The sequence below is a fragment of the Hoplias malabaricus genome, chromosome 7, assembly GCF_029633855.1.
Source record: "Hoplias malabaricus isolate fHopMal1 chromosome 7, fHopMal1.hap1, whole genome shotgun sequence".
Taxonomy (NCBI): domain Eukaryota; kingdom Metazoa; phylum Chordata; class Actinopteri; order Characiformes; family Erythrinidae; genus Hoplias; species Hoplias malabaricus.
In genome coordinates, this window is record NC_089806.1 from 5005317 (window position 1) to 5017816 (window position 12500).

The window sequence follows — 12500 nt, forward strand, 5'->3', positions numbered from 1 at the left end:
CTTTAGAGTCACCCTGAATAACTGGAGGCCCCCGTGGATAAACCTCTGCTTAAATCAGCTTTAAATCAGATCTTAATCAGGTTTTGAGCAGGAGGTCTGTAATCCAGTCGGATTTATGCCGCTGAGGGCCATAACTCTGATGACTGGCTGCATGCTGAGGTAGTCGAGCTCAGCCTGAGAGCAGTAGAGAGAGAGAGAGAGAGACAGGGGCCGGAGTGCGTGGCTCTGGCTGGTGGATAAATGATCAAGTTAAAGAGTTCAGGCTGAACGCAGGGCAGCTTTTGTACAGATAAGACACAGCATGTCCTCTGTTACTCCATCACCCTAATGACCCTGGGGCTGGCCCCAAAGGCTCGTCACGCCTGTGGATTACTCCAGAGTACCGTGGAGCAGTGTGAGCTGGACAGGTGGAGCCCAGGTGTAGACGAGGCTGAGCTGAAAGGGCGGATTCACTGGAAGCATAGGGCACAGTTCCATTGATGTTTTTTAATGACAACATGCTGAATGTTTCCAGTTTGAACCGCCTTTACACGCGTTACGAAGAAAAGAGTCGCACCCAGAAGGACGTGTCGGATTGCAGTGTTATTTTGAAGGACGATCAAGGTTACGAGGAAATATAAATCATTAGAACACAGGCTGCGTGACCTCATTAATGTAACTTCAAGCTGTCAAAGACCAACAGTGATCTGGCATCAGAAGAAATGGCACCCCACACCCTGACCCCAGGCCGTGTGACAGCGAACGAGCACGGTGCCGCCACAAACGGAGTCGCTGGTCGTCTCCACCAAGACCCAGTGGGACTCATCAATGGCTCCATCACAGTCCCACATCACACCACCTCAGTCTATGGAACAGTGACGTGGTGTTAAGGGCTTAATAACGTCTAAGTGAGTGTAGTCCTGCGGCCAGCAGCCGTCTGCCAATGGTGCTAATGATGTACGTCTTTCAGGTCCTTCATGTCTCTGGTGCATGCCTTTCTCTAACCACTGCTGCCAACAGTGAGCTATGGTAAAGTCCACACGACCGGTATGAGGCACAATACGTAGATAAGACCATCCTGATTCCCAGAGCCCTACAATGAGACCCCTTTCTAACTCTTCCAACTGCTCCAATTGCTTTCAAACTCTCACTTGTAGAGGATGCTACCAGCACAACAGCAGGAGTCAGAATGGAAAGTAACCCAATGGCACAACCTTATGTTCTTGGTGCCACTATTTTTTGATGAGTGTGTATGTTGCATTAAATTGTACACACATCTTCCATGTGACCTCTGTCTGAACTGTCACAGCCAAATTCGTATCGATTAATCCTCCTTCTGGAGCGAGAGGGACTTAATCTTAAGGAAAGTTGGAGGACAGCTGAGAAGAGGTTTACAGTAAGATGTCGGAGCTTATCCCCATTTGTAGCAAAGCTTTTACTTGAAGCTGATCTTCATCCTCCTCTGACCGTTCTCTCTGTGGTGGATGTGCTCTGAAAACCAGAGAGAACCACACAGGCTTTCCTTCTTTTGTCGTCCCCCCCCCCCCCTTCATAAAGACACTGTGCTCAGCTCAGTCAGACTCTAAAGCCCTGCTGGGAGTGGAGGAGGGTCTCAGGGGGTGAGGGTGGTAATGAAGCCCTCTCCACGTCTCCTCTGCAATAAACTCTGTACCTGTAACTCTGTAAACCTGTACAACTTTGAGATAACAGTCCCCTGACTTACCACCCACATTCAAGCCTCTAGAAATGTCCCGCAGACCCTCCTCTGCACCACCTGCCGTTGATGGGTTTCTTTCAACCAGCCATGACGCTTATTTCTGACCTGACGTTTGTCAGCACAGATCGCAGGGCCTCCACTGCAGTGTTGGGGGCACTGTGTGTGTGTGTGTGTGTGTGTGTGCTAGTTACACTGATCGTACACTACAGTTACATTGTCTCCCATCTCTCGGCCCTCGTCTGCTGCAGGGGCGTCCAAACCCTGACTAACCTCAGGGTTTTTCAAGAGGTTCTCTCTAGTGCTACTTTGTGCTACACTTTTCAATCAACTTTATTTAACTATGCATGCCATTTAAACCTGTTCAATAAAAATAGCCTCCAGCCAATCAAATCAAACCTGTGCATTGCTCCAAAGAACTGATGAGAGAAATGTAAATTGTGAAGCTGTTAAAACTCCCTCCCACTCTTTCACTGTTTGAGTCTGTACGTTTTCAGCGTCCCTGACCGGCTCGAGCCTGACACACACAGCAGAGTGTAAGGGGTTATTATTCTACAGGTATTTTGAAGCTTAGCTTTTGGCTAGTGACTACAAGAGACTAGACTAGAAGTGTTTTACATTCCTCTGGGACACTGCAATCACTGTAATTGTCTCTTCACAATTAAATTACAATGTGCCTTTCATTCCCATTTCAGCTGTAACTATGAGGCACGCTCAGGGAAGATGAATGGCTTGTGTTCAGCCGTAGTCTGTCCCAACATTCGTAAAATGCCTCTATAAATTGAAAGGTAATGGCCTTGTTGGCATGTTCGACAAGGACGAATTACTGTAGCTAAGTGTCCTCATAACGTTGTTCTGGAGGTGTTACTTGTGCACATTAGCCTTAGAAAACGAGGTGTGTGTGTTTGTGTGTGTGTGTGTGTGTGTGTGTGTGCCTGCATTGTTCAGATATGCAAACCCATTCCCTACTCTGTCTGATATTCTCATATGGAAGAATTAAACATACATTAAACATTAACTTCGTAAGTGCAAGTGCACTCAGGGTCGGGGTGAACAGCGAGTGGCTCATCATTTAAAGACTAAGCACCACTTAATGGACCTCCATGAATATTCCACATTATTGTAGTTACTGACAGATATAAGTATGAATTAAAATGAAAATAGCAGCTTAATTTGCTTTAAAACTGACAGTTTTATTAAATTGACGGAAAAACCCGAGCTCTCTACGGAAATTCTCGAACGCGACCGTGACGTCACTGGTGGACAACAGCTGAACAACGCCGCGGTAAAACACCGTTATGACTGACTGTTATGACGGTATCTAGCTAAATAACCAACATTATTCATGACAATAGCCTAGCAATAAGCTAAACTCAAATGTAGAGGTACCGTTATTCTTGTAAATGTGATCGAAGTCGAACTCGAATTCATCCGACACTATAAACCTCCGTAATGCAGCTACGTAGCCGAGTATAATCTGAGCACCGAGTTTAGCGAGTCAAGCTAACGTTAACTAACACCAACTAAAACAGGCGAAGTGAGTGTCCTTACCCTGTTTACCTCCATGTTACAGAGGCTCTTGAACACCTTTCGTTGGTGTCCTTACATGCCCATATTGTTGGAAAAGCGCCAGTGAAATGAGCTACAGATAACGGAGTGAGCGGATGGTCCTTTCCAAAGTGCCCGTTTAAAGTGGACAAATTTAGTCCATTTTCTGGATATTTTGGGATCTTTGGGCCATTTGTTCACAGATGTCCCACTGTACATTGAATGATTGCAGCCAAAAACAACACACCTTTTCCTCATTCTGCATTAAATTAAGTGCAGCTTCTAGAGTTGTTGTCCACCATCTACGTCACAGGCAAGACGCCTATTAGAGTTTCCCAACACCGCTGGGGGGGGATCAACGGTCTTTTAAACCTTATTCCTTCAATTAGTAAGAAATAACATGTTTTCTGACTCTCAATAAACACAAGTTAGGAACTCAACCACTGTATTTATTTGTTTGACACTTTCATAGAGCTGCTGCTTAGCCTTTAAAGGAACAGGTGCTGAAAGCGGGCGCTCTGAACAGGGCTGTTTACACAGGGGGAGAACACTGCTGTGGGGTTTGATCCTTGTGGGGTTTTGACCAAAGCAGGTAACAGACCGTTCATTAAGAACCAGAACTGTGTTCCACTGTGGAGAAGAGGGAGAATTTTACGTCCTTTACGTCCCCTAACTCCAAAAGTGCTTGTTCAGTGTCAGGATTTGTACTCTGTGCTTTACCCCAGTTCTCCCTGTTCCTCTGGTTCAGTTCTTTTTCTTCTCTCTTTGTTTCAGACGTCACATTTATGTAAATCCGCAGTCCATGCGGGAGTCATCCTGGACCGGTTTGGAGGACCAGTCACACTGGAGAAGCACAGTGGACTGGGGCAGTGCAAGGCTGTCCGAGCTAATGGCATCCTGTCGAACTGGTGAGATATTCCCTAAAGATCCCATCTCCTCTAACTCAGGTTAATGACTTACTGTGTATTACATTTTTGTAGATTTGGAAATGTCCACGTCCCACAGTTCTTTAGTTATCGGCGTCAACACACATTCTGCAGTTACACCGTGCTCATAACCACTGCGCCTCACTCTGCCAAATGACTGTTTCGTTTGTAAGGAGTCCTTTGTACTGAGGCCAAGACGACCTGAATATGAAAACACGCCGCAGAGAGACACAGCGTATTCACCCAAGCGCCAACACAGCACTTTACAAACACAGTGCAAACAAATCAGAACAGAATAGTTTCTTTGTTGAGGACATAAAAGGGTGGTGTAACACCTTGTTCTAACTGTAAACGACACAAAAGGCACACCACAGTGCGTCTACACCACAAACGGGAGGTCTGACCAATCAGAACAGCTCCACTTCACCTGACATGGGGGGGGATGTTAGATGCGGTTTATCAGAGCGACAGAGCGGTGAGACGCATCAGATTCAGAAAAAATACATGGTCCATCAACAACCGTTACTCAAACACGCTCAGACGTGACCTCGCCGTAGTAACCACGACCGAACCCCGAGCACCGTTACGTCGTCAGGTTCTTCCACAGCCATGGCGATCATGTTTTAGCCTGGTTAGCTCTTTACTTGGTGCCAGTTCCATGTAGCGCTACACCTCTGGTCTGTGGCGGTTTTCTGAGTCGTCAGCACTGCAGTGTTAATGTTACTGTGTGTGTTGTCATCTTCAGGAATATGCTTTCAGACTGCAGCAGGTTTTCATGTTAGCAGCACGTTTCAACACTCAGACACAGTGTGGATCTTACAGCATTGAACCCTGTGTCCAGTGGGGTCTGGGTTCAGTGGGCTCTGGACTCCTGTTTCTACTCGTCAGGATGTCTTCTCTGAGGAAAGTGGCTAGGGGTTTTGTAAGACGTTCTTGAGAAGAGCGTGTGCTAAATTCTGCTATAGACGGTGATTCAGTTCAGATTCAGCTGAGCCACCAGACGGGCCCAAAGGTAAAACCCCTAACCCTACCCCTCTGAAGAGGAACGTGAGAACTCACCAGAAGTGTTTTAGCAAAAGCTATTTTATAACGTAAACGGCCTTGAGCATGTTTCATAAGCCCCGCTCCTGGACAGGTCTCCACACGCCTCATTCTTTTCCACTCTTAAAGATCCATCTGTGTCTGCTCTTGATCTTGTTTTATCTCTAAGACATCAGCTCTCGTTCTGAGTTAGAGGGAGTTCCTGCTCCTGGAGCCCAGGCCTGTGCACATACATCAAAGGGTAGGTATTCTACAGGGCTGCTGGCAGCTGTATGATCTCTGTCTGGAGCTGTGTCAAAATAAACAGGACAGGACAAGCGTTCGCTGGTCAAGCTGAGAAATTGCTTTTGAGCCTCATTCCAAGGTGTCAGAAAGAAAGGGCCATCTTTGATGCTGACAGGACGAGACCTCCTTGAGCCCGCAGCACACGGGTCTATCGTTGACGGGTGTGAAACATAGAGCCTCCTAAACGTCCAGCTCCAACCGCGGTGGATAGTTTACTCTGCAGTGACACTGACGTGGTGGTGGTGTGTTAGTGTGTGTTGTGCTGGTGTAGAGTGGATCAGACACAGCAGTGCTGCTGGAGTTTTTAAACCCCTCAGTGTCTGGACCGAGAACAGTCCACCGACCAAAAACATCCAGCCGACAGCGTCCTGTGTCACTGATGAAGGACTAGAGGACGGGCGACACACACTGTGCAGCAACAAATGAGCTATTGTCTCTGACTTTACATCTACAAGGTGGATATTGACATTGGTAATTGGTAAATAATTACATTTTTGATTTAAAACCACTAACAACCAAATGATTCCAGAACTAATCTAAAAACGTTGTTGTTGGCTCGAGGCTAGTGCTGCAGCATTGATGAATTAGCATCTCTGCTTTAAAAAATCAGCCGCTCTTCATCAACATAAGACTCTCAGACGTTAAATAGCCAACCGCATAATGCATGGCTGAACGACTGGATGCCTGTGTAAGTATTTTAAGGATGTGTAATTATGTAATTATTCTCCTCTCATTAAATGTGAACCCTAAGGGGAAACCAACCATACAGCGTGTAAACTGTTAGTTTTTTTAGTTTCACACAATTTCTTACTATCAGGACGTGATGACATGTTGCTATGACAACAGGCTTTGTACCAAGCTGCATTTGAAACGCTGAAACTCAAATATCTCCCTCCACACTGCGTAGTGCACAGTGTACGTCACAAAATAACCGTTTCTGCACTGAAATAGTGCACTGTACGTCCAGTGATAAAAGCATGTATTAGCTGTCTGTGTGTAGTAGTGTTAGTTTGTATAATCTTTTAAGTGCACTATGTAAGGAGAAGGCCACTATTTGGGGCCAACATTTTAAAGACGTGTAGCTCCCCTCCCTCTCCATTTCCCATTGGATTGTGTGACGTGTCGTCATCACTGTACTCAAAAGTACACTAAGTATTGTACAGTGGATTTCTTATGAAAGTGTTAGCACTGAACCTGTGGGGGGGGGGGGGGGTGTGTTGGTGAGTGATCAAAGATGGACTCATTCCTGCTGCCGTTTTACGGGGAGTCAAGCTGCTTTATAAAGACAAACGGCCGAACGACAGACTGTAACCGTCAGAACGATGAAGACGAGACTCTCACCATGAAGCCTGTGAAAATGACACGTTCTTAAAAAGGGCGGTGGAGAGAGATGCAATTTCCCTGCCATGCCCCCTCTAATTAGCCTCACACGGCGCTCTCAGCAGCACAGCTTTGCCCCAGACCTCCATGGAGTCGGGGGAAACCGGCATGTGGGGGGACGGGAGGAGGGCTTCTGGAACAAAGGGTTGGGGGGGGGGGGGTGTGCTCCTCTTTGGGCTCAGTGGGTGTTCCCCTCACATCACAGCCCCTTCATTTATCACTGTAATTGTAATCATTGAGCTCTGACTGATATCTCTCTCTCTCACTCTCTCTGTGTGTCTCTCTCTCTCTCTCTCTCTCTCTCTCTCTCTCAGTTCCAGTGGTCCTTTGTCTGAATCATTCTTCACATTTGTCACAAGTGGTAAGAGTTAAATCTTTTATACTGTGTCTGCCTTTAGCTTTTTCATCGTTTGTAAACGTTACGTTTCTGTGACGTAAACATTTTATAAAAATGGATCAAATGTTTATTAAAATTAAAACAATGGGATTTTATTTCTTTTTAAAGTGGACTTTTGTTTTTAAAATAAATAAATCACCTCTTAAGTGCATGTGCACATTAATTTGGGAACATGGAGCCCACCAACCCACACACTGTGAAACAAGACCACCCAGTCTTTTTTAGGGGAAATGGCTAAAAACCAGAGCTTCTGCTCCTCACTGCTGTGCGCTCAGGGTCGGGGTGAACAGAGAGCGGCTCGTTATCGTTTAAAGGAACAGGGGGTGAACGCTGCTGTGGGGTTTGATCCTTGTGGTGTTTTGACTAAAGCAGGTCATAGATGTTTCATTAAAAACCAGAACAGTGCTCCACTGTGGAGAAGAGGGGAATGTGTCCTTTTTAATAAATGTGTTGTCCATTTCAAACACATTTCGTATTTAAATGTAGATTTCTCAAGTGTCAAAGTGGTGTCCTTAAATATCATCGCTGTTGAAACAACCTTAAAATATCTGTAAGGAATACGGTTGTGATTGAGTGTACACATGGATATACCTGGTGTTTGTGTGTGCTTTTCTGAGTAAGCAGATTTGGTTTTGAGGTTTCCTGGCCGTCCTGCCCTGCCCTGCCCTGCCCCCGTGTGCTCCATTTATTTACACTGTGCTGAAAACAGGGAAGTGGTGGAGTGTTTGTTGTGAACAGACTGGCTGTGTATCCGTTGATGCTGGTTTAGCCGGTTGGTTTGGGGAGCGTGGGAACCTCTTATCAGAGCTGATTAGTTTCGCCTGACACAGTCTGGCACAGCAGCTCTTTTCTACCTGTAGCAGCAGGTCCCAGGTGAGTCATGGATCTGCCAAGCACCACATCGCTGGGCTCAACTGCCTCCTGCTGCCAATGTGCAGCTCTAACGGCCACCGCACACCTGCCAGGTCTGCTTTGTTTACATCTGCTTCATTTTTTTTTTTTTTTAAACTGAGCTGGTTTATAACTCACTCACATTCACGGTTTAGCGCAGTGCCTTGTTCACTCATCTCTTCCTGCTGCTGCTTATTTCTCCCCAGCAGTGTTCTCCCCCTGTGTAAACAGCCCTGTTCAGAACGCCCGCTTTCAGCACCTGTTCCTTTAAATGATAATGAGCCGCTCGCTGTTCACCCCGACCCCGAGCGCACAGCAGTGAGGAGCGAGGAGCAGAAGCTCTGGTTTTTAGCCGTTTTCACTCTGTTCTCTTTCTTCTCCGTTTTTACTCAGTGCTCTTATTTCTCCGCGCTCCTTGTGTCTGTTTTGCTGCGTCCTTGTGCTCTCACATAAATACGGGTCCAGCGCTGTGATTGGACAGACTCAGACGAGGGGGCGGGGCCATTCTAAAGTCTCTGCACTAGGCGTCAGAAGCGGAGCAGGATCAGAACGACTCGTTTTATCCTGTGTTTTCAGACTTGGGAAGAGCACAGAAAACAGACCGGGGGGGTCTTGTTTCACAGTGTGTGTGTTGGTGGACTCTCACACTAATATCCACACGTTGATATAAACATGCACCGCACTGGATTTTGTTTTTAATAGAAAATGTTCTCTTTAAGTATGTTTTAGTGAGACATTAAACACTAAAAGATCTTGTCCCTTACATGGGGCCTTGGAGGCAGTTACTTAATGAAAGAGCTGTGCTTAGAAGCCAGTTGCCTGCAAAGAACATGATGCCATTCGCATAATTGATTAACAATGATAATTAAGACCATGGCTGTGGATGATCTGACCAAGTGGCAGCATGTATGTGATGAATAGTATAGGGCCTAGGACTGAACCTTGGGGAACACCTTGTGTAACAGTACTAGGGGAAGATCTGTGTGTACCAAGAGCAACAAAGTGCGATCTATTGGTAAAGTAAGAGATGAACCAGGAAAGTGCTGTGTCAGTTATAGCCAATAGCTGAGAGACGAGAGATGAGTATGCTGTGATTAATCTAAGAGAAGGATACTGAGTGCACCAGAATCAGTAGCGAGTAGGATATCGTTTTTGAATATTTGTTTTTGCAAAGTGAGGTTTTATGGGTTTTTTATTATTATTATTTTAAATGAATGAATGAACAATCATATAAATCAATCCTGTGGTGTGGACGCCGACTGAGGGACTGATTTACACAGCAGTCGTCCAGGAGTCAGTGAGCTTCATTGCTGAATGGGTTTAGACCACAGCAGTGCACCGTTGACTGTGATAAATACAGCCATGAAATCAGCCCCCACCCAGAACCTCATTACTGTCGATCTATGGCAGGCCACTTCAATCAGGATCACTTCCCTGCCCCTCACTGAGCTGCCCTTGGTCATCCAACCAAACGCTGATGCCCTGTAGACTCATAAAGACCCGTATGCACGAGTGGGAGGCACACACTGCTGCATTAATCAGACGTGCTCTGTGTGTTCGCCAGGGTTTTATTTTCCTGAGGAAGTCGGTGTAAAACATACTTTTTCTTCTTCCTCGTTGCTGGTCTGTTGGTAACGCACGTGACTCTGTTTAAACGTACAGATGGTGGGTTTTTAATAGACCCGCTCTTCCTCTTGTGTCATGGCACACCATAAATTCGTTATTGCTCCACATGCGTTTTATTATGTCAAACAAGCTCTAGGCACAAGCAGAAACCCAGCGTCCCGCCTTCTGATGTTTTTATACTTGTTTCCTGAAGTTCACTGCTTTCTGTGAAGTTCTCTTGAAGGAATGAAAGCTGCTGCCAGTTTGAGCGTTTTTACATAAGCCACATCAGAAGAGAGCAGTCTTTTTGAAGCTGAAGCTACTTACTCTTAGTCTTAAAACTTTTTAAAGGCAAACTAATCTCCCTTTCCCTCTCTCCCTCCACAGACTGTAACAGCCAGACCATCCTTCAGCCTCACGTCACGTCCTCCTGGGAGAAGAACGCTTTCGAGGGGTCTCCAGCTGATCAGCCCTCAAAAGACAGCAGCACCATCTCCCCCACGGCGGACCCTAACGCCACACACTGGCTGCAGCTGGAGCTGGGAGAGAGGAAGAGGATCACAGGTTAGTGTCAGTCCCAGGAGACTGCAGTTCAGCAGACGATTAGAGTAGTCTTTTCTTTTTGAAATTCTTGTACGCTTGTCACGATTATTGTTTTATTGACACATCACAATTTCCATCAACCGCTGAACTTCTGCTCCTCACTCCATGAGCACAGAGAAATAAGAGCACTGAGTAAAAACGGAGAAGAAAGAGAACAGAGTGAAAACTGGCTAAAAACCAGAGCTTCTGCTCCTCGCTCCTCACTGCTGTGCGCTCGGGGTCGGGGTGAACAGCGAGCGGCTCATTATCATTTAAAGGAACAGGTGCTGAAAGCGGGCGTTCTGAACAGGGGCTGTTTACACAGGGGGAGAACACTGCTGTGGGGTTTGATCCTTGTGGTGTTTTGACTAAAGCAGATCACGGAGGTTTCATTAAAGACCCAGATCTGTGTTCCACTGTGGAGAAGAGGGCGAATACCTCTCCTTTACAGTATGTGCTCCACAATTCCAGTCGTATCTAGATAAGTTATAAATAATGAACTGTTGGTTGGTTACTGTTTGTGATCCAGTACGTGACCTTTTCCAAACGAGTGGAGACACTCACCGCAGCCAAACTCCCTTTAGATGCCCTGCTGGGGAAGTAGGTTACAAAGGTGTCTATAAACTTCTGGTCGGAGTCCTCACAGCCATCAGTAGAAGAGGAGTAGCCTCTGTTACAAGGGGTGATTATCCTCACAAAGGCGCCTTCTTGTGACTGTCAATCCAGTGGAACGGCCCAAAAGCACATGAGAAGCCCTCAGCGACCACCCTCCTCCGCCCTGCACCCAGCTGATAGCTGAGGCTTTTTACCCGTTCCTGGTATTGCAGAAAAAGAGTTGAAAGGCCTTCTGTCTTGATTCCCCACAATCATACAGGCCTTCTCACAAAGGCACATTTAAATATAGGAGCGGGCCGGACGGGGCGTTTATTTTCAGAGCGGTGTGTGTAGTCAGCACAGTCGGGCCAATTTCACGCTGTTTAAGGAGGAGCAGTGCTCCCGGAGTCGGAGAAGGAGCACTTTGTCTCTTGGGCGGAAGAGGAGTGGTGTTCTCTGACCTCGGTGGTGTAATATGGTGCAGCTGAGGAACACTGCTCTTCACTAGCTGTGTTTTTCCACTGGGCGGTGTGCTGCAGAGCGGTTCTGTTACCTCTCTCACCCCGTCCGAGTACCGGTGTCCGTTCCTCGTCCCGGACGCAGCAGTGATCCGACCTTCTCTTGATGCTGATGTTGACAAACATTAACAGCGACAACATCAGAGAGCTTTAGAAGAGTTTTAGCAGAACGCTGGAACCCTGAGAAACCAACTAGAAAAGGCCTTTCCTTCTTTAGACTGGACTCCAGGTGAGGCTCTGACAGATGGGAGATGGGCATTCAGAGCTGTCTGTGGTCTGTTGGTACCCGCTCTGGAACAGAAAGCAGTGACTGCAGCCAATGGGTTTTTACGACAACGGTCCCCTACAGTCCAGGTCAGCAGTCTGGGCACCAGAGTAAGCTCAGGACCTACTGTATGACACGGGTGCTCTGGCCGAGGCGAAAGGAGAATGAGGTAGTGTATTAAAAGTACAAATAAAGTCTTTAATGTTGGTGTGTAACGTATAGCTGTAATTCACAATTCAAACGTTCTCCTGCCCTTTGATCATTTTAGCTTTTACACATAAGACAATTGTAATTTTACACGGTACAGTAATACCTTCACTTACGAGTTTAATTCGTTCTGTGACTGAGCTCTTAACTCAACTCGTATATTAAATTAAAATGAAATGTCATTAATCCGTTCCAGCCCCAAAAACCACACCAGTTATTTTTACGTGTTTTTAAATAAGAAAAATGTACTTTTATAAACAACAAATAATGCGTAATCAAAGAGAATGTAAAGATATAAACAGGTTGTTTTTAAGTGTGTTACCACTGAAGATCAGACGGAGAACGCTGGAGGAGGAGGTGGTTTGGGGGAGGTTTTATTGTCGTGTTCTAACTTCACTTACTCACTACACACTTAATGCTACAGAGATGTTGGCACGGCATCGTATTAGTGAGTTAGTTCACTCCTGAGTCAAGGTTTTACTGTGTATGTATAAAACAACTGTTATTTATTTATTTACACACACACACACACACACACACATGCTACTTTTACAATCGCTAACAGTGA

The 12500-nt window shown here is 46.2% G+C and overlaps 1 protein-coding gene across 1 annotated transcript in view; it reads left to right on the forward strand.

The window, feature by feature from the left end:
* The first annotated feature begins 701 nt into the window (after window positions 1–701).
* dcbld1 (discoidin, CUB and LCCL domain containing 1) overlaps window positions 702–12500 on the forward strand; it is a 20381-nt gene continuing 8582 nt past the window's right edge. Inside the window, exons 1-4 of the mRNA XM_066676796.1 lie at window positions 702–854; window positions 4016–4149; window positions 7188–7234; window positions 10154–10330. Coding sequence (XP_066532893.1) covers window positions 702–854; window positions 4016–4149; window positions 7188–7234; window positions 10154–10330 — 511 coding nt within the window. The remainder of the gene's footprint in view (window positions 855–4015; window positions 4150–7187; window positions 7235–10153; window positions 10331–12500) is intronic.